Here is a 22692-nt window from a genome sequence, read left to right on the forward strand (position 1 = left end):
TATGGATTTTAAGAAGTTCAGATAGAACTGACTTTCTCTTTGAGAAATGTACCATTAGAACTGTGCTGACTCATCAGTGTCAACATACAGAGGGTTGTTTTTTTTGTTTGTTTGTTTTTGCCAGCTCATGAGGTATTGATCAGGTTTAAGAATTTCAAAAATATGTGTTACCAAGAGAAATGTAGCTTTATACTATCATCCAAGGTAATAACAAAGGTTTTTCAGCCTTGAACTTGTAGATTAAAAAAATTCTACTTATGGATGTAGAATTATTTACAGTTTGCATATTGTCTAAACGATGAATTCAGTACAGGTTAAACTTACAGTCCCCACAGAAGTGTTTCTTTCTTTTGCCATTCCATAAGCTTTTTTCATTTTTTCAACTTTCATTTTAGCTTGCTTGGATCGGCAACCCAGATGTTTAATCTGACTTTGCTATTGGTAGGGCCGATGCAAAGTTTGGCTCCTTGACACATACGAACTGTACCTAGGAAATATCTGTATTGTAGACAGAAAAATTGCACAAAATAAAATTTAAATATATAGCAAGTTCCTAATTCTCTTAAAGCATCCTCTAGCAAATATATCATAGACCTCAGTACTTGCGGCAATACTGCATGTATATTTTTAAGCCAGAGTTATCATTTCTGTTTGAGTGACATAGCACAGTTCTTTACCTGCCATGATGACAGTGATGACGATAATGATGAAAATTATAAAACGTATCAATTTAAAATCAGTTTTCCTGGAAAATACCATGTAGTAGCCATTGGATTTTTTTTTTACTATATACTAACACAAAAATGTATTAAATTTCATAATGAATGAAAAAACAAACTTTTTCAAATCAGTGTCAGACTCAGACATAGTTGGTAGCATGCCCACAGACCGTCACCTTGGCCTTACCACTGCAGGGCACATAGGCCCGACTTCTACCTGCTAGCAGGGGCCTTACTCAGCCTGAGAGCTTTCTTGTGAAAACAGAAACCCATGTGCGGGGAAACTGCCCGAGAATTAATACTCTCTCTCCTAAGCAACCCTTAACCAATGACTAATGGGCATTGGTGTATAGCTGTCTCAACTCCTTTGCCCCTGTGGGATAACTGGAGTTGTGTGTTCTGTAGGGGTTCAGACATTCCCAGGAGAGATTATGCTCCAGTTACCCACAGCGGTAACTTGCTTGATGACACACCTAGTTTTGGCTGCCTGCCCTTTCGTTTCATTCCTCCACCCCATCTGGTCAGCGGTTCCCACGATCGCCTGTCAAACTACTCTGACTCAAATCCCAAAGTAAGGCTACATTCAAAGAATTCTTTAAAAAAATACTTTTTGCTCTTCAATTGATTTAGAATTTGACTACTTATTTGGCTCTTTAAAGCGACTTATTCTTGGATAATCAGTAGCATGCACCCAAACAGCAAGGAGTCTAGGGTTACATATGGTGGCAGAGAAAATCACACCATTTATTTGACCTTGGTGGTAATAGGGTTAAGTTCTATATTCAGTGCTTATATGGATGAGCTAGTGTAAATCTATTTCATGACAGACCGCCTACACCCTGTACCAGGCCATCCGTCTGGCAAATGTATGGTCTTGATCATAAAAATAAATGGACTAAATTACGTTATTGAGTCAGCACCACTCATCTCTTCTCCTGGAAAAACACACACACACACACACAAAAACCAAAAAAAACAACCAGTATGTTTGTGTGACAATGGGTCACCGGTGTCTTCTTCAGGTACTAAAAGAGTATTTTTCATTTAGAATATGACTGTGTGAAAATGGACTACCAATAGGTCCTTTTCTGCCTTATTATCTCTTTTTCTTAAGAAAGCAAGCTTAATCTGTAAACAAGATAGACTAGGTGAGACTTGGTAATGGAAAGAAAAAAGAAATATAATTGGAGCAGTCATATTCTGTTCATGTTGCTTCAGATCATAATACAGTCTATTTTGCTACAACATGCATTTCTATCATGTGAATTGGCTCACATGCTACTTGGTAAAGAAGGGAATAATGTCACTGTAATTTATATGCAATTTATCTTCAGCAAGGGGAGCCAGTATAGCAAGAGCAGAATTGTAACCTTCAGCAGAAAGGAAAACGTCCTTAGCTCTGTGCAGCAGAGGCAAAGGGAGCCCTTCTGGCTGTATTTTAAAAACAACAATTAGCATCTGCACCTAGGGCTTTCTCCCTGGAGAGGGGCCCCACTCCCACACTATCCACCTTTACAGTCTCCACCCTACACCCCACCTTGGGTGGCTCTTGGTTCATGGCAAGTCAAACTGCCTCTCATGTCCACTTAAAAGGCAGCCACACTGGACTGGGGCTCCACTTCCATCGGCACCAACTCAGTGCTTACAACTTGCTCTAATTCAAGAGTTGTGCCCTGGCTGGTGTGGCTTAGTGGATTGGGCGCCAGCCTGCAGACCAAAGGGTTGCTGGTTTGATTCCCAGTTAGGGCACATGCCTGGGTTGTGGGCTAGGTCACCAGTGAGGGGTACACAAGAGGAAACCACACATTGATGTTTCTCTTGGTTTCTTTCTCCCTCCCTTCCCCTCTGTCTAAAAATAAATAAAGGAAATATTTTAAAAAAAGAGTTGTTAGCATTCCTACCCTGTTGTACATGTTAAATATTTGCTGTGGGGGCCTCCAGCTATCCTGAACTGCCTGTCTGGTGATACGAGTTATCTCCCCATGTACCAGTTGTCCTTTTTGTTGGTGTTCTGTTTACAAAGTTGCACAAGTTTTGAGCAATCTGCCCCAACCCTATTTTTCCCATATGCCCAATTTTTTTCAGTCCTCACTTGAAGATATGTGCTTATTGATTTTAGAGAGGGGGGAAGGGAAGGAGAGAGGGAGAGAAACACTGATGCGATAGAGAAACACTGACAGGCTGCCTCTCGTAAGCACCCCCCGCCCCAAGGACTGAACCCACAACCCAGGTATGTGTCCTGAGCGGGAATCCAACCTGCTACCTTTCAGTTTGTGGGAGGATGCCCAACCAACTGAACCACACTGGCCGGGACCTTATACCTTTCATGAGCCATTTGGCAGAATGTGCCCATTTTCAGTAATGTCCCTGGGATTGTAACCCCAGTGAGGGATCACTTTTTTTTTTTTTAAGATTTTTATTTATTTATTTTTAGGGAGGGAAGGGAGTGGGGGGGGAGAGAGAGAGAGAGAGACATCAATGTGCGGTTGCTGGGGGTTATGGCCTGCAACCCAGTAATGTACCCTAGCTGGGAATCGAACCTGGGACACTTTGGTTCCCAGCCCACACTCAATCCACTGAGCTACGCCAGCCAGGGCTTGAGGGATCACTTTTACCTAACTTCAGAAACGACACATAGCTGGTCCTGGAGCATGTGTTCTGTTTGTGGTCTCTGTAACAGATACTTCATTTCTTTTCATAGACAGTTTGAGATTATTCCAAATTCTGCATACTTAACTATGTCCTACATCATCCTTGTCCTGGGAATGTCACTGAGGCGTACTCTTCTCCAACTGTTATTTCTTCCACCAGAAGATGCAGGGATCTTATCCAGTAGGCTACAGGGAGGGGCAAAGGTAGGTTTACAGTGTGAATATGCAAAACATAGTTTATTCTTATATTATTATTTACTAATTATTGTATTGTTTTCCATAAGAACAACTGTAAACCTACTTTTCCCCACCCTGTATATGGGGAAAACAATGAAAAAGGATTGGTTGTAGATGCTCTAGAACAGAGGTGTCAAACTCATTTTCACCAGGGGCCACATCAGCCTTGCAGTTGCCTTCAAAGGGCCGAATGTAACTTTAGGACTGTATACATGTAACCGCTCCCTAACAGTTAAGTGAGAGCTCAGCACTGCTGCTGGGTAGAAACAAGGTGCCAGGTCGGATAAAACAAGGTGGAGGGCCGGATTTAGCCCGTGGGCCTTGTGTTTGCCACCTGTGCTCTAGAATGTTTTTTAGACATATTTCCCAAGGTTCCACTCAAATGTCACCTCATTCAAAAAGCATTCCTTTGTCACATCTCTGAATTTTATTGGCATCTCTCTTCTATGACTCATTACTGATTACCTGATGCTTTAGCTGTATCATGCATGGAATACCACACTCACTAAATGTTTCTTTAATACATAAACATTTTAATGGCAAATGTAACTCAGATAAATTGAACTCAGGATGACCCTAAAAACTGATAATAGCTATGTGATCTTCATTCCTGGTAGTGCTCCTTCATGACATGCGTGGGTTGAGATGACATTTGCAGAAATCTTTTTAGAAATGAGTTCATCTCTGGTGCTAAGTGGCGAATTGCGTTATTATCATTTGAAACACTTATAGAAATCACACTTTTTAAGAATTTTAAAATGTAAAATTAGGAATTAAAAATGCAAAGGCAAACATATAATTAATTCAACCTCATAAATGCTCAATTAGCAGCTACGAGCAGGGAGGGAGGATCCATGATGCCAGGAAATGGAGTAACAGCTGGGCAGTTAGGGTATAAGGGCCCCCCCATACACACACTCTCTTCTCTGACACATGCGGGCAGTTTTCCCTTTGTATTATTTAGGCATGCATAAGTTTTAATTATCACCATTTAGTCAAATAAGCCCAGTCCTCCAACAACATGGTTCAAATTTCAGTTACCACAGTCTAATTGAGTAATTGCATCAAGTACAAACTCTGCTGCTACCTCTTCAGTCCACAGATCACTGCATAAATAACAGATGTGTTTGGTGATTAGTGACAAATCATGTCACTTCTCTCAAAGTGTGTCAATGATTGGTCACTGCGGATTTGTTATTTAGTTCACAAAAACAGCCAAGTATGTAGTTGTGTCGCCTCTTTGTCTCCCAGTGATGAAAAAAAAAATCAAAAGAGGTAACAGCCAAAAAAGAAACAAAAAGTGGTAATGCTGGAAGTAATATCCAAATAGAATGTAAATGGAATTTTAAAAGAAATAGGGGACCTGGGGTGGAGACACTGTCATCACGGAAGAGACTGTAAGAGGCAGCTGGAGGAAGTTGGTGAAGGTGAAGTTATCAACACAAATGAGGAAAGTGGCTGTAACAAAAAGGATTAAGCAGTTGCAGAGGAAGTGACGCTAGCAAAAAAAGACACTTCACAGTACAGGAACTGAGATATATCACAACGTTTAAAGGCCAGAGGATAGAATGTTGGTGGGTGATCCACACTCAGAAAGAAGTATGACAATTTGCCAAGGCACAGAGAAGATGTTCACTGTGTATTGTAAGTAGTATAAGAACAAGAAGGCAAGCACTGTTTAAACTACTCTAGATAAACTGTTTTTTAATAGTTTTGTTGAGGTTCATGTCCCATACAATTCACCCATTTAAAGTGTATAATTCAATGGTTTTTAGTATGCTCACAGCTGATAAATTTAAGTTTTTTACAAAGAAATCAAACTTTACTTCTCAATATTTTATAGTATATTAAATAAATCTTTCTCTTTTTTTAATTTTCCTATATAACAGACAGTAAGAGTGTTTTTAATGTTTTGACGAGGTTTCTTAAAGGCAGGGGACAATCACAATTTTTCCCATTGATTATACAGTTTGCTTCGCATCGTTTCAGTTTGCATGGTCCTTTCCATGGCCCTGCACTACTGTGTAAAGTGAGGACTGCCTGTATATTTTATTTCCTGAGAGTGGAGTAGTAAACTGGGGAGACATCTCAGAACAGTCAATGATCTGCTCTGCACTTATTAGCTATGTGACCTTGGGCAAGTTTTAAAAAATCTCATTAAACTCAGTTTTTCTCATCTGTTAAAGGGTCCCCTAACTTATAAACTTGAAGATTAAAGGAGATTATACTATATGTATAAAGAGCTGAAAACTATGCTGTGTCGATAAAGGGCTCAATACATATCAGCAATCATCATATCTCCTCCCTCTACCAATATATCCACCTGGAGACTTTTTCTATGAACCAATCCTTGGCACAGTCACAGCCTGCAAGTATGAGCACCATGTACTTAGCAAAGACAGTTGGCACACCCAAGCTCTACTTATTTCCTGGGCCAATGCCCTAATCTTCTAGGTTAAGGCTTTGAGGGAAAGCAAACAGAACTGGGGGTCCCTACAGCACTGTACTAATTTCATGTTTCACATTGAAGCAACTGAGTGAACAGTTAAGGCCATACATTATTATTATGAGCTAGAATTTTGGGATCCCTTGTTCCTTACAATGTGTAAAATAGGGTAATAATAGTACCTACGTCTTAGGGTTGTTATGAGACTAAAAGGTGCTGGTATTACAGCTATGTGCCACATAATGATGTTTAGGTCAACAGACTACCTATATGATGGTTGTCCCAAAATATTACAGTGGAGCTGAAACATTCCTGTCACCGAGTGATATCGTAGCCATTATAAAACCATAGCACAATGCGTTACTCACACATTTGTGGTGATGCTGTGAACAAACCTATTACACTGCCAGTTGTATAAAAGTGTAGCACATACAATTATAGTAGCAAGCTATACCATGTAGATTTATGTTAAGGAGCCATGTTGGACACCTTCCTTTAGTTTACTGTCCTGTCACCAAGGCCCATTCCCTTAAAAAAATTTTTTTTATTGATTTTTTAGAGAGAGAAGGGGGGGAGAGAGAGAAAGATTGATTGATTGATTTGTCCAGTTATTTATGCATTCATTGATTGATTCTTATATGCGCCCTGACTGGGGATTGAACCTGCAACTTTGGTGTATCGGGACAACGCTCTTACCAACTCAGTTACCCAGCCAGGGCCAAGACAGACTGCTTTTATTCTCTAACTATCTTTTGCATCTCCAGTCTCACAGCCCTAAACCAAGATACCACCATCTCTCCAAAAATACTGCAGTAACCTCCAAACTAGGAGAAGGCTGTCGCTGTCCTCTTAATCCACACTCTGCATTGCTGCCACACGGATGTCCTCACTCATTAGATTCGATCACCTCATTACACTGTGCTAGCTTCTAGTTGCGCACAGAATCAAAAATAAATAAATAAATACCTCACTATGGTTGAAAGCCCTGCTTGGTGATCTCTTCCCAGCCCTCTGGCCTGACTACATGCCACACTCTCTGTGCTCTCTCTCCTCCAGTCCATGGGCCTACTCTCAGGCTCTGCATTTCCTCTTGCCACAGTGCCTTTGCCTTGGGTATGCCATCTCCTTAGCCCCAGACTGAGGTTGTGACCCGTTGTTGACCTCCTACCCATCAACTATTTCTCACTTCTCCCTTTCTCCTGGAGCCCTGACTTTTTTTTTCTAGGTACAGAACAGCAATATGCTCCGGGAAGGAGGGCCCCAGCATATGAACCATGACCCAGTTCTGACCAGTAGGGCCTGAGGGGAGGTCTGTTGGCGTCTTCTGGGAGAGAGTTTTCTTAAGATAAAAAGACTCAAGGAGTCGCCTTCCTGCCTTTGAGGGTAGTTGAGAATGTGATAGTCATCTTGTTACCATGTGAAGGAAGCCAAGAGAAGTACAGAGAAGTTGACCCAGAACCCTGATGTCCACGAGCTGCTTGCTACATTAGCTAGTCCAGGACCCTCCTATCTGGGGACTTGATTGATACATGGGACAATAAATATCCTTTATTGTTTAAGCCTCTTGTGGCTGGAAATATTCCATTACTTATAGCAGAAGGCACCCAAACAATAACAGGATCTTCATTTTTAGGTCAAATCCCCGTGCAGTCTCTTAGCACCATGTATTTATTTTTGATTTTTTATTGAGATAAAATTTAGATAATATAAAATTCACCCACTTAAGCATTTTGAAGTGTGCAATTCAGTGGTTTTTAGTTCACATTGTAAGTCACCACTGTCTAATTCCAAAACACTTCCATCACACAGAAAAGTAACCCCACATTCCTTAGCTATCACTCCCCAGACACAAAAAGCCACAGATTGCATGATTCCATTAGTACAAAATCTCCAGAATGGGCAAATTCTGAGACAGAAAGTGGATTAGTGGTTGATAAGGGCTGCAGTGATGGAAGAACAAGGAGTGACTGCTTAATGGATGTGAGGTTTCCCTTTGGGGATGACAAAAAGGTTCTGAAACTCGATGGTGGTAATGTGTGCACAACACTGTGGATGCACTTAACGCCACTGAATTTCACTTTAAAATGGCACGTTTTAGCCCTGGCTGGGTGGCTTAGTGGGTTGGAGCATTGTCCCGATATGCCAAGGTTGTGGATTTGATCCCCAGTCAGGGCACATACAAGAATCAACCAATGAATAAATAAGTGGAACAACAAATCAATGTTTCTCTCGCTCTCAAAAAACAACCACAAATAAAAAATTAAAATTAAAAAATAAAACAGTACATTTTATATTTTGTATATTTTGCCACAGTAAAAAATGTATGATTCTTGAAGGATAAGGTCAGAAGGCTTTTTGTTGTTGTTTGTACGTTTTCAATATCCAAACCTAAATTCCTTACTTTCATGCGACCTTACAAGGTGACGATGTCTGTTTCATCAGTTATTTTGAATTCCTGGGGAAAGACATTCATCTTCCATAAGTTGTTCATGAAACTTCTTCTTCCCCATTACTTTGCAAGCATCAGTGGATGCCTATAAATAGAATAGAAAATAGATTCTTAAAATAGTAGTATAACAGTAATAATTATTATCGCGCACTTCACATATTTTTCTGACAAGTACGTCAAATATTGTTCCTTTCTTCTAGCAGCTTGCTATTTAACAAATGGATTATGTTTACAAGAATATTATACAGGGATTTAAGAAACCACTTAAAATTTGTCCCCATAACCACATCTACAGTTTGAAGAAGTAGCTAGAGGAGTAGCTGAGTCTACAATCTTTGAAGGATCAGTTTTTAGAAGATGACTTTTACCCCTTAAAAACAAAACAAAACAAATCTGTGATGCCATTTGTGGTGTCCATGCAGAGAACACTTATCTGGTTATTAAATAGGCTAGCCTAGGTACTGCAATGAAAGGTGTTATTGGGCCAACTCTCTCTCTTTTTTTTTTAGATTTTATTTATTTATTTATTTATTTTTAGAGAGGGAAGGGAGGGAGAGGGAGAGAGAGAGAGAAACATCAATGTGCGGTTGCTGGGGGTCATGGCCTGCAACCCAGGCATGTACCCTGACTGGGAAATCGAACCTGCGACACTTTGGTTCGCAGCCCGAGCTCAATCCAACTCTCTTTTATGTGTTACTTCATATATGGCCTTGGAATGGAACCATGTATGTTTCAGATTGCTCAGACCTCCCTCTCCTTCAGACTTCATTCTCAGGAGCCAAAGACTGGCAAACAAAGGGTGTTGTTGTTGTTGTTTTTTCGTTTGTTTGGTTTTTACATTTGGTACTCAAAGAAAGCGCCAGAAAGGGCAAAGGTAGAAAAACCAAAGAAAATACTGAGGCTCAAATCCCATCTGGCTCTATCTGTACTAAACTCTTCCACGCATATCAATCCTTGCGCTAAGAGCTATACACAGACTGTGAGTAGAGCTTTAAGTACTCCCCACCCTCCTTCCCACTGCCCATAAGTATGTGCTGTCTCTTCCAACCCATATTTGTATTACATATCTGTGTTTCTGGCCACAAAGGGTATGCTTATGTGAAGGGAGACTGGTGTACATGAAAATTCAAATATCTTTGGATTCCAAATCAGTCTCTCTTTCCCTTTGTATCTCTAAGTATGGGAACTCTGTGCTATATAATGCTGATATAAGACCACAGAGGAATGATTGAGATAGGATTGAAGTTCAGAATCTGTTCTTTTTACTTAACACACAATACAACAGCAAACCTGTTGTATTTTCTATCCCAATTCTCACTTTTATCTACAATAGTCCTTTTTTTTTTATTCTAAAGCTTAGAACACAGACATACATGAAAAATGAAAGAAAATACATGGTGGGGCAAAAGTAGGTTTACAGTTGTGAGTATGCAAAACACAGATTCTGTTCTTATACAATTATTTATTATTGCATTATTTTTCTTTTTTAAAAAGATTTTATTTCTTTTTAGACAGAGGGAAAGGGAGAGAGAGAAAGAAAGGGAGAGAAACATCAATGTGTGCTTGCGTCTTGCATGCTTCCTACCGGGGACCTGGCCTGCAACCCAGGCATGTGCCCCAACCAGGAATCAAACCAGCCGCCCCTTGGTTTGCAGGCCGGTGCTCAATCCAGTGAGCCACACCTGCCAGGGCTACCGCATTATTTTTCCATGCAAATGACTGTAAACCTACTTTTGCCCCACTCTGTATTCAAATGGTTGTGTGTAGTTTTATTCCTAATGTAATATAGTAAAAGGACAGAAATAGTTTACTAAAAATGTGATGAAACCTTCCTTTAGGCAGATTGTTTTCATTTTTCATTTCATTAGTTTCTTTATACACTATGGATCTAAACAAAAGGCAGTATTGGCACATATCTCCATTATGCTTTCCTGTAATTAATTTTCTGTGGGTTCTAATTAGCCATTCCCACAGGGACACTAGAGGTAAAAACAAATAGTTACACACTAAAGAGGTCTGAAAAATCATTTAATTCCTGTTTTGAGCATTTCTTTGGATATTATTATATTTTACTTTAGATCAAGTTATTTGAAAACGTATTTCTTGTTAGTTCCTCCAAACTCTACTTCACTCAGCCAATCCCCAGCAATCTCCCCACGCCCCAGATTCTTTATTTGTACAGGGCCTCACAGAGGCCCATCCTAGTCTCCGAGGCAGAGAACCTTCTGTCTGGCAGCACAGGGTAGTTTTGCTGCCCTCTTGTGACAGAGGTTTGAAAAAAGTTTGCCCTCCAATAGCCAAGAGGTTCTTTCCCATATATCTGCCCTGTATGGCCAAAATCAGGAAAGTCCTTCTGGATAGGAAGCGGGGAGGTGGGTGGGGGTGGGGAGGAGAGAACTCAGTCCCCCCAAAAAAGGGAAAGGTGAAAAGTAGGCAAGGATTCCAGGATAGCAGCTAATCACACTAGGATTCAAGAGGCAGGTTCCTTTCTTAGTGGGGGACTGAAAGGGTCAGAGGGGGGTATCTATAAATTTGACACCTCCCCTGATACCTGGCATCAATGTGGCCCAGAAGCCCCCGCAGCCCTGTGCCTACTTGCTGGCCTAGATCCACACTTGGGCTTATCAAGTTACTCTAATATCGCAAGTCTCATTCCCTGCCCAGCCGGACATTCTCACTCACCGAGGAAGTAATGAGTGGCATCTCTGCACAGGAACTGGTTATTGGTTTGAAACAGTTCAATTATATACAGGCTCAGAATTAATCAAACCACCATAACTGTATCAGAATGTGTACAATACATGGAGAAGGATTCAAGTCTCAGTCCTGTGCCTGACAAGCCTCCCCGAGTTTCGCCTTCTTCATAGGAAAATGGGAATCCCATGTTTACCAGGAGGCCATATGAGAGAACGTATTTAGTGGGGTTCCTGACTTGGAAGTGGTGAAGAGCCTGAGCTCTGGAGTCAGGCTCACTGAGTTTTGATGTCATTTCCTTCACTTTCTAGTTATGAGACCTTAGGCAAGTTACTTCGTCTCTTTCAAATGAAGATAATAGCAGAATCTACAGTCTAGAGTTTAGGAGAATTAAATGATGATGCACATAAAATGTTTAACATAATACTTGATAATACTCAACAAGGGCAGCTATTATGAATACTAATGTTTTTCCTTTTCACATAAATGCACAATCCTCAAGAAGAATGGGATCTTCAATTTAAAATAACAGCTATTGAATGTGAATGTTTACGAACTGTCAGTTACCCAGAGGTGTTCCAGGCCATGGTGGGGGCACCTTCAGAACAGTGCTCATCCAACTATATTGCGCCTAGGACCACCTGGGCATCTAGCTAAATGGCAGATGCTGATTTGGTGGGTCTGGGGTGGGGCCCAAGAGTCTTCATTTTTAAGAAGTTCCAGGGGATGCCAGTGTTGTGGGTCTGCAGACCACACGTTGAGTAGCAAGGCTTTAGAATATTCTAAATATAGTTGGTGGACTAACTACAGTGACAACCCTCTGTAAATAAGCATTACTTTGAAAATAGATTATTGAAGTAGATAACTGAGACAAGATCTCTTTTTTGTACACATGGCTATCCAATTGTTCTAGCACCATTTGAAATGCCTTGGCACTTTTGGTGAAAATTTATTTGGCCCTGGCTGGTGTGGCACAGTGGATTGAATGCCGGCCTGGTCCCCGGTTGGGGGTATGCAAGAGGCAACTGATCGATGTATCTCTCGCATATCGATGCTTTCCCTTTCTTTCTCCCTCCTTTCCCCTCTCTCTAAAACTAAATAAAATCTTTAAAAAATCAATTGATCATCTTTGTATAGGTCTATTTCTGAGTTCTCTATTCTATCTCATTGATCTCCATGTCTATCTTTACATTGTCACTATACTGTTGGGATTACTGTGGCTTTTTACATCTTGAAATCAGTAGTGTAAATTTTCTAACTTTGCTCTTCTTCTCCAAAATTTCTTAGACTGGCTATTCTACGTTTTTTCACTTGTTTTTTCTTGTGTGTGTGTGTGTGTGTGTGTGTGTGTGTGTGTGTGTGAATACATGAAAGATGCTATTGGAAAATAATAAGGAAATGAAACTAGAAGTGGCAATAGAAACAAGAGAAAAGCTGGAATGACAACAATAATCTGTGAAACACCCCTCCTTCGTAAGTGAACTTAGATTAAACATCTGAAGGGACTAAAATGGACTTATGTCTTTCATATTAAGAAATAAGTAAACTTAGGAAAGTAGGATCAGTTTGCTAAAGACACAATTTCTACATTCAAAGAGCAAAGGAGTTGAGTAAACTTATAGTGAGAAACATTCCACTTCTATCAACCATTAATCCAAGGGTTACCAGAGTTTGTTTTGGAAGTAAACTAATGGGAAAAAGGAACCCTAAATTGTTCTCACCAAATTGGGTAGTCCTAATCATTTAAAACCCTTATAATGTTTAGTGAAAAACTCAAGCTGAATGGTATGATTGCATTTTTATAATAAAAAAATTTAAAAATATATTTGTGTATGTTTTCATGAGGAAAAAATAAAGGATATTTAGCACACTATTAACAGTAATCACCCCAGGCGAGTGAAAATTGCAGCACAGTAAAGAAAGGCAAATTTTCCTTTTAAAAAAATCTCCGTGCTATTTTCTCTTTTAAACAGCTACTTTGTAATCTAAATAAAAAATATAAGTTATGATACAGCATTTTTATGAGTTTTAATACACACACAGAGCTTTCCAGTCACGGCGTCCAAGCTTCTCATTTGCTCCAGCCTGGGGACAGCAGGGGCCTCCAGGAGCTGACCCAGGAGATTTTCAGTTCCTGGAAAGGCCCCATTATATAACCTCAGAAAAGCAGCAATTGATGATATTTTACAGGGCCAACTCTGAGCTTATTCTGTAGATAAATGTGGCATGAACATAAAATAAACATTTACTTCGCATTTGAAGTCATCCTATATAAATGAACATATATTAATGTTTCTGAAACACTACATTGCACATGAAAACACATAATCCATTTACTACATTTCTGAAACTGAACTAAATTTTCTCCGACATCGCCTGAGAGCAGAAAAAAAAAAAAGCAGTCTCTTTTCCTTTTCTAATATTCTTCAGAGAATAAAGGCTATACATGCTGGATCCGATCAGACACTGCCAGGCTGTGTGGTCTTCTATCCATAATTCATGCCAGTGCTGATTATTTGAGATGGGCCATACTTTTCATGTAAAATATTTCCAAAGGCTACAGGAAAATAACCTTTGATTTATGGCTTATAAAACGCTAAATATAAAAATGCACACTTTTTTTTTACTCAATTACAGTCGCATATAAGGGTCAAAGGAGTACACCCTGTGTTGTAGATCCTTGCTATTACAAATGTGGCCTGTGGACTAGGAGCAGTGGCCATACCTGGGAGCTGGTTAGGCTCAGTCCATCCCAGATCCACTGAATCCGCAACTGCATTTTAAACAAGATCCTCAGGTGATTCCTCTGCTGTAGACACAATTTTGCTGAATATTTGTGAAACTTAAAAGTATAAGAACTCACATAAAAAAGGATAAATATTTTAAAAGCTCATTTCCAACAGTTCAGCGTGGCTTTTCTAAATATGCTACCAGGGCTGAAGAAACAATGATACAGTGTCATTAGACAAAATTGCACCAAATGTTCTGCATAATTTTTAAAGGATTTTATTTATTTATTTTTAGAGAGGGGAAAGGAGGTAGAAAGAGACTGAGAGTAGTATCAATGTGTGGTTGCCTCTTACATGTCCAGCCCCGGGGACCTGGCCCCCAACCCAGGCATGTGTCCTAGACTAGGAATAGAACTGGCGACCCTTTGGTTCTCAGGCTGGCATTCAATCCACTGAGCCACACTAGCCAGGGCTGTATAATTAAAAAAAAAAAAGATTTTATTTATTTATTTTTAGAGAGAGGGGAAGGGAAGGAGAAAGAGAGGGAAACATCAATGCGTGGCTGCCTCTCGCGCTCCCCCTACTGGGGGCCTGGGCTGCAATCCAGGCATGTGCTCTGACTAGAAATCAAACTGTTCACAGGTCAGCACTCAATCCCCTGAGCCACACCAACCAGGGCTGTTCTGCATAATTTTAAAGCTGTGACTAATAGACCACATTAGTCTGTTAAAGGGGTGGACAAAAGTGTGTTTACAGTTGTGAGTATGTGAAACACAGAGTATTCTTGTATTATTATTTATTAATTATTGTATTACTTAATATTATTAACTTATTTTTGTATTATTATGTACTTACTCTTAACTTATTCTATAACTTATTATGTATTATGTACTTATTCTTGTATTATTATTTATTAATTATTGTATTACTTAATATTATTAACTTATTTTTGCCCACCCCTGTATTAACAAACCAAAATTGTAATACAAAGAATATTGGTGGATATTTTCTAAGGCCTTATATAAGTAATTACTTCATATATTTTTTAGCTAATAAACAGAGACACTTGGAAACATGCTTAAAAAGTACTAACTGCTTGCTGGGATGTTTAATGGTGAAATAATTTAGTCTGTATACTTAAATGCAATTCAGATACTACATATCTGCATTATGATATTAAGAATTATAAGAAGCTAAATTAACATAAAATGTACATTGTGAAACATCACCTTGCTTGACTAGTTGAATATATTTTTTCCTACTGAAATACTTGTAACCCTGGCCTCCAGTGGGAATGAAAATTTTAAACACAATAACAAGTGGCAATTTTCACCAATCTGAAAGAACAAAAACTTGTCATTTGGCATCAGGTTTGGGACTTCTCCCCCTTGTACTTAAAATATTTCACACAGTTTCTTGCATGCAGGGTAAAGGCTATGCCACAGCACAGAAAAAAAACTGGTAATGAAGTGGATTACAGAAGATGAAAGAGCCACACTTACATGTGTGTGTGTCAGACTGGACATGTCACAGGAGATGAGAGCCACTCTCAAGGCAACTTTTGGCCCAAGAGTCATGCCTCAGTTTCTTCCCATAATAAATATAAGTAAGAACACATTTACTTTGTAATTATATACTGAGAAGTGAGGATGACTTAAGAAAATAAACTTCTAAGATATCTTCACATTAACTAAGTACTTTTTGAAATAAAGCAGCATAGAAACATTACCTGAATCTAATTTTACACTCCACGCTAGGATCTTTAACAAGCTCGGCCTCTACGGGGCTCACATTCTTTAGTATTTCATGTGCCACACGATATCCCTGAAATAGATGATGGTGCTATAAATGGAAGGTGGTACCCTGACCAGATGCAATTTATTCAAAATAACAGAGGTGGCATGATAAAGTGAACAGTACATCAGACTTGAAGTTCTGAAGACTTGGGTTCTAGTCTTGGCTTCTCCACTTATCGTCCGTGTTGCCTTGAGTCAGTTACTTCATCCTTCTGGCTTCCAAGTTTGGGTACGTGTTCCTCCTCGAGATCCCAGGCACTGTTCTTTCCCTATGACACTTCTCGCAATGTATTGTAATAGACTATAAACTCCTTTGTGTCTCCTACTAGACTTCAAGCTTAACGAAGTCAGGAGCAGTGTTCCTTTTTTACCACTGTGTTCCCAGCATCTAGTACACTGCCTGGAACACAGCAGGTACTTAGCCAGTATTTAATATTGAATGAATCACTATAAAATGAGGGTGATAATAGTTCTGTTACTAGCTTTTAAGCACATTTTACATACCACATACTATGTTAGGTGCCTTATTCACATAACCTTATGTAATCCTGATGATTCAGCAATATTATTTGAATATTATCATTCCCATTTTACAGGTGAGCAGACTGAGGCTCTGGGAGTCTCTGTAACTTGTCCAAAGGCATATGGGTGGTAAGTGGGGAAGCCAGGATTCAAACCTTAATCTGTTTGACTTTAAAGCCCCCGCTTTTGCCTCCATGTGACCCTGCATTTATGCCTGTGACAATCACATAAAAATGTACACCAAAGGGCTCTTAAAATGGCAAAGCATTATCAATGTAAGCTAATAACTTGAAGCATTAGGATAACAGATGAAAAAAGAATTAATTTCTTTCTTTCTGTTACTAAATGAAAATGATAACAAAACCAGTGCCATGATACTTAAATACAAGTTCTGTAAGTGAAGACAATGGGTGATGGACCTGCAATGTCGCCAGTTTACCTGGGTGGGTTTTCTCTGCAGGATTCTGCTTTCACTGACATCAGAAATGGGTCTGTGGGTCAGATGGTGAAGAAGTGCATACATTGCTCAGACCTGATAATTTTTTCAGAGGGGCTAAAATTCCCTCAATGTGACTACTGCTAATTATAGACTACTGTAATCACGGGTGATTTTATTAGGACACCATTTGGTACTATATGAGGGAAGTCTTAATATCCTTCCAGGGTTGCCAGAGTTATTTTTGTGGGGGCAGGGAGCAGTGGAGGGTATGCATTTTTTTTACTCAGATAGGACCATATTACTCATACAGTTCTGCACTTGCCTTTTTCACTAACACAGTATCTTGGCTATCTTTCTACTGCAGATTCACATGCAAGGCTTCAATGCTTAACACTATGAAAGCACCAACACTTATTTAACCAGCATCATATTGATGAACATCATACGGTTTACTTTCTTCACTGTTACAAACAATACTGCCATGAAATTAAATCTGTCAGACAAAATAAAAAGCAAAATACATACCGCTGCAAAAACTGTGTGCTTTAGGAGATAAAATATTCTTTTGTCCATATGAGATAGCCAAGCTCTTTGTATCGTTAGAGCTGCACTATCTTTCTGGCTTCTGAGAGAGAGAGAGAAAAAAGAGGTTAAGATCTGTGAAGTCGTTTTCATTTTCCTAAAATCTTAGGGAACTCTGAATTTACGCTTCCTCCTCCTGCACCTCCCCCTCCCCCACCGCGAGACTGACCTAATGAGGAACATTTGGATGTGGCAATTGGAACTGGCCATTTGCAAAATCCAGTTAGAATGAGGATATGAAATACTTGAGAATATTTCCCTTAAGATTAAAAAACCACCCTGGCTGAAACTTTATCATCAAAAGGAATGTGTGTGTGTGTGTGTGTGTGTGTGTGTTTAAAATATTGTAAGTAATATGTGAGGGGACAAACTTGTTTTCTAAAACCACCCATGACCTAAAATGATTCCACTGTAGTTAGTTCTTAAAAACACTGTCCATCTAGTTCAAATACTAAGAAAAGAGAATGTGGACTCATCCAAGTTTACGGTAGGCTGAATTCTCTTGAAGGAGCAGATGCCCACGCCCTAGGAAAGAAACTCCTTTCTGATATATGCTTGAACCAGGTTCAGCCCAGACAGGTCAGAGAATTATTTTGTGAACTAGCAGGTCCCAGGGATCTCCCTCTCCCCAACCCCCTTGTAGTCATCACTCCTCACAGGACTACATGCAAGGAGAGAGATTTTTGTATAACGTCACCATCACTGTTGGCTGGCAAAATGCAGGCTACAATGTGTAGAGTAGAAAAAGCCTGGAGTATGGGAAAAATCCTTTGACTCTGAGCCTATGCCATTTATTTAGCTGTCTAACCTTCTACAAACCACTTACCTTCTCCCAGTTGCTGCTTCCTCACGTATAAAATGTAGTGAGACTGCTTCACAGAGTTGTGTCAGGATCAAAGAGATGTGCGTTAACATGCTTTGTAAACTATGAAATACTATAATTATAATAATTATTCAATTCAAAAGTAATTTTAAAACACACACAAACTCTATAATTTACAAAACAAGAAGTGTTTGATGTTACCTGGGTAAATACCGTATGAAACTGTTCAGTTGTGGAAAATGATACAAGGTGAATGATGGCTACTTACAGTGGTGCTTCCTTTTTCTTTTCAATACTTGGCAAAATTACTCTGTGGCCTTTTACCCAGCTTGGATGAACTGATTTTCGAGCACCAGTAATTGCTGCCTTTGAGAAACGATTCATCTTTCTTCTAACAAAGTACTCTGAAAGTATACAAATTAAGCATTTGAGGTCATAATCTGTATTATCACACTGGATGAGACTCAAGTATCATCTGCTCATTGCACTAATTCCAGAGCCCCTTAAAAAGGAAAGCTGAGTGTATCTCTTAATATTGCTTACAGTTTACAGTCTTTGCGTACTAAAAATATTATGAGGGATATGGGAAAGATAAGGGGATCTTTCCAATCACCTTCTCACTGGTCTCCCTGTCTCCAGGCTCTGTGTCCTCCTATTCTTTCTCCACACTGCAGCTGGAGTTAACTTTTTTGATCAATAATCCCACCTTATCACTCCCCAACTTACCATCTTTCAGGGACACCTCATTTCCTCCTGGCTGAAGTCTAGAGTCTTCGGAGTGCCGTTCAAGCCTTTTCACAATCTAGCTCCATTCTCTCTTTCAAATCTCAAAATACCAACTTTCATTAGCATTCCTCTCTATACTCTGTGAGAACAAGAACTTCTTGCCAAAATCAGTGAATGTTTTACAATTCTGGGCTGTTAATCATGCCACATCCTCTACCTGGAACGACTTCCCTGCCACCAGCAAACATCAATTCCTTCTTGAAGACCCCTTGAGCTAACTGATGCTAATTGATGCCTCTTTTCTTAAGTTTTCCACTTTTTTACAGAACTGCACACTCCTGTCTCCAAGGTCCCATAATACTGTATATGTTTTCCTTATACGTTACTTCTCATATTGCATCATAATTTGTTTTCTTGGCTGTCACCAAACCAATCTCATTGAGGTGAGGAGGCACCTTGCTAACTATGGAATCCTCAATGCTTAGTGGAGTAGAGGATTTTTACCTGCTTGTCTAAAAAATTTCCTCCCCAATTTTGTCATGATATAGTTATGAAACTTTGGTCAAGTCCCCTAACCTCTCAGTAGCACAGTTCCCACCTTGGTAAAGTATGAGGGTGTGTACTAAATCGTCTGGTTCCATCTCTGATTTTCTGTCCTTTGATGCATTACTCTAATTTGGATGCAGTTCCCAAATTCTTAGTTACTGCTTAGTCTCTTTTACTAAACCAGGGGCTCTTTATCTCTTCTTTTGGTGTTGTGGACCTCTATGGGTACACTCCTTTGAAGAACTGTTTTTAAAAATGCATAGCCCTGGCCAGTGTGGCTCAGTTGGCTGCAGTGCCATCCTGTAAACCAAAGGTCGCAGGTTAGATTCCTGGTCACGACACATGCCTGGGTTGCTGGTTCCCTCCCCAGTTGGGATGCATAAGTTTCTCTCTCACATCCATGTTTCTCTCCCTCCCTTCCCCTCTAAAATCAATAAGCATGTTCTTGGGTGAGGATAAAAAAAGTAAAAATGCATAACATAAAATGTACAGGATTACAAAAAACTTCAATTATATTAAAATCATTGTTGCAATATTTTCAGAAAACAAAATTATAGAAACATGTGCTTTCTTTATGCATTAAATGAGAGCTCTAATCACTACTGTACTTGCGAGGTGGTAATGAGTAGAAATGATATCTAAAGAAGTCTTCCATGACTATAACATGATATGAAGATATCGGTGCTTTCCTTTAAAAATTTTATTTTATTTATTTTTAGACAGAGGGGAAGCGAGGGAAAAAGAGAAGGAGAGAAGCATCAATGTGTGGTTGCCTCTCACACAGCCACGACTGGGGACCTGGCCTGCAACCAGGCATGTGCTCTGACTAGGAATTGAATTTGCGGGAACCTGGCCTGCGACCCAAGCATGTGCCCTGACTGAGAATCAAATTGGTGACCCTTTGGTTCGCAGGCTGGTGCTCAAGCCACTGAACCACACCAGCCAGGGCTCTGTACTTTCTATTGATGGCAAAGTCACAGGTACTGCTCTAGTACTGTGGTTTGTTGCCTCCACTGTAAGTGAAAGAAATGCTAAAGTTCAGTTAGAAGTTAGTAAAAATAAAGTTGTAGTTTTTCCCTATCTGACTTCACATACCCCCCTGAATTAAGAACTTCTGCCATAATTTACCACTATACTTCACATTTTCATATACATATGACATTCCATTCCTAATGCAGAGCCTTCAGAGTCTTCTCAATATTTCTCCTTAGGAATGTGGTTGGGGGTGGCTTGGAATATACAATTCACTTGAGAAGGAGAAAAGCAGCCCTGAACATCTGGGAGCTGGCCGGACACTCACAGCTGGGCTTTGGTATTAGGTGGCTTCCTAACAACACCTAATTCAGAGCAAAGCCCTGCTTCCTTGAACTTGCCCCCACATCACCCAACCAAGCCCAAATCCTATAATAAATCCTCCTAACACCCTCTTACGGTGATGCCCCACTGTTTCCCAAAGTGTGTGTTTTCCTCTCAGCAATGAGAAAAGAAACAAACCCAACTTGTTCAACTACAGAGGTGTTCCAAGTGGTCTTTGGCTGGTGAACACCACCGCACAAACCTCCCAAATCATCTAGTTGCCCGTCTGGATGGGTTTATACGTTCTACAGCATTAGAGCATGAAATACAAAATGAAATATCAAACACACCTCCATTATGATACACTATAACAATTATTTAGGTGAGATCACACTCTTTAAACGCAGACGACCTAGGTTTGGATCCTGGCTTCCCACCCTTCTGCGTGGCTTTGTACAAATTACTTCTCCATGCCTCAGTTTCCTCAGATTGGAAATAATGTCCACCGATTTCGGTTGTTGAAAAGATTAGATGAATATGTGTAAGGAGTTAGGACTGAGCTGGGCACATAGTAAACGCCATGGTAGAACTTACTGTTCTTGTCAGTAAGGTAATTGTCATTATTACTTATTTCTACTAGTATTAAGGGACAAACATTTGATTCCTAGTTAGGTGCATACACTTAAGTATATCGATGAGAAAACAAAAGGTCAGGGCCTTTGCAGACTAAAGGACGTAGCAAATTAGTTTAAACTTCAGACCTAAGAAACTTCAGCACACGGTTAAAAAAAAAAATAGTCAAAACCTTTTGGGAGGTAAATCCAGGTTCCAAACTCGGCGGTTTCCGGCTCTGAGGCTTTCCACGCCGCCCGTGGTCCACTGAGCGCCCCCGCGCGGTGGCCTAGAGCACAAATTCTCAGCTTACGTCACTGGGCGCCCAATCCGGGCGGGGAAAGATAGTGGCGCTAGTCTTCCCGCGCCTCCCTCCTCCCACCGCTCGTGCGGCCCTCTAGGAGCTGGCGGTTTCTGGCCGCCTAGCAACCGCCGGCGCAGGGGCGGAGCCTCCGGAAGGCGGGGCTTGAGTTTGCTGGCCGCGCGAAGCTCGACGTGCCGTAGCTTAGCGCCACGCGCCGCAGGTTAGCGCCACGCGCCGTATCACCACGCACCGCAGCTTAGCGCGACGCGCCGCAGCTTCGCGACCTCGCTTCTAGCCCAGGCTTCCGAACTAAGCTTTCGCGAGATCAACTTGGCTGTACCGCCTTCGCCCGCAACGCGGCCCACCTGCGGTCGGAAGAATCAGGGCTGTATCCGGCCGCCGTAGCTGCCTCTCTGTAGTGGGCGGGGTCTAGGCCGGGGTGACCCCGCCGGAGCCGCCGCTGCCAGCGACATGTTCAAGGTGAGAGCGTGGAGCCGGGTCACAGTTGTCACCGCTCCCTCCCGGCCTCCCGGAGCCCTTCCCGCGCTCTCATGGGCTTTTCTGGGGACCAAGCCCTGCTCACCGCGAGGCTTTTCTCGCTTCCGGCCGGCTCCGTGTCGGTCCGGGAGTTCATTCACTTGTCCGCCTTGAGCCGGCGGTTGCCAGGTGGAGGCGTGAGACTCCGGGGTGGGTGGGTGGGGCCATTTGGGTCGTACTCTCGTGAATAAAACATTCTAAAAAATTCAAGTAACCCCCAAAGTATCCACCCTCTTCCCCCGGTTCCCTCTTGGGTTTGTGGGTAGGGTGAGGCCATCTCCAGGCACTGCGGGGTTCGGCTTCGGTTGCTCGGTAGGGTCAGGTTTCAGAACCTAGTGTGTGAATGGGGGAGGGCAACCCACTTGAGAAGCAGTTGCAGGATGCGGGGGTTGCTGGCACTGGAGTGGCTGGGTTGAGGGAGTGAGAAGCTGGAGCTTGCTCCTCTCCTTAGTGAACGTCATCTCGTATGAACAACTTGACCTCTTTACATTTTATGAATTCGTGTCCTTTGAAAGAAATGGACTTGTACAGTGAAGACTGTTCGAAAATCTTCATTTTAACGTGAAGTTATCTTTCTACTACTT

The 22692-nt window shown here is 40.9% G+C and overlaps 1 protein-coding gene across 1 annotated transcript; it reads right to left on the reverse strand.

The window, feature by feature from the left end:
- Window positions 1-291: 291 nt before the first annotated feature.
- CUNHXorf58 (chromosome unknown CXorf58 homolog) lies at window positions 292-21591 on the reverse strand. Its single transcript, XM_045855859.1, is given in 10 exon segments — window positions 292-466; window positions 3305-3556; window positions 8471-8521; window positions 8523-8587; window positions 15155-15184; window positions 15186-15255; window positions 15655-15749; window positions 17208-17307; window positions 18356-18491; window positions 21461-21591. Coding segments are annotated over 9 exon segments (954 nt in total). The 5' UTR covers window positions 18472-18491; window positions 21461-21591.
- Between the last annotated feature and the right edge of the window lie 1101 nt (window positions 21592-22692).

Source organism: Phyllostomus hastatus, unplaced genomic scaffold, assembly GCF_019186645.2.
Source record: "Phyllostomus hastatus isolate PE091 unplaced genomic scaffold, TTU_PhHast_1.1 phas_scaffold_12, whole genome shotgun sequence".
Taxonomy (NCBI): Eukaryota; Metazoa; Chordata; class Mammalia; order Chiroptera; family Phyllostomidae; genus Phyllostomus; species Phyllostomus hastatus.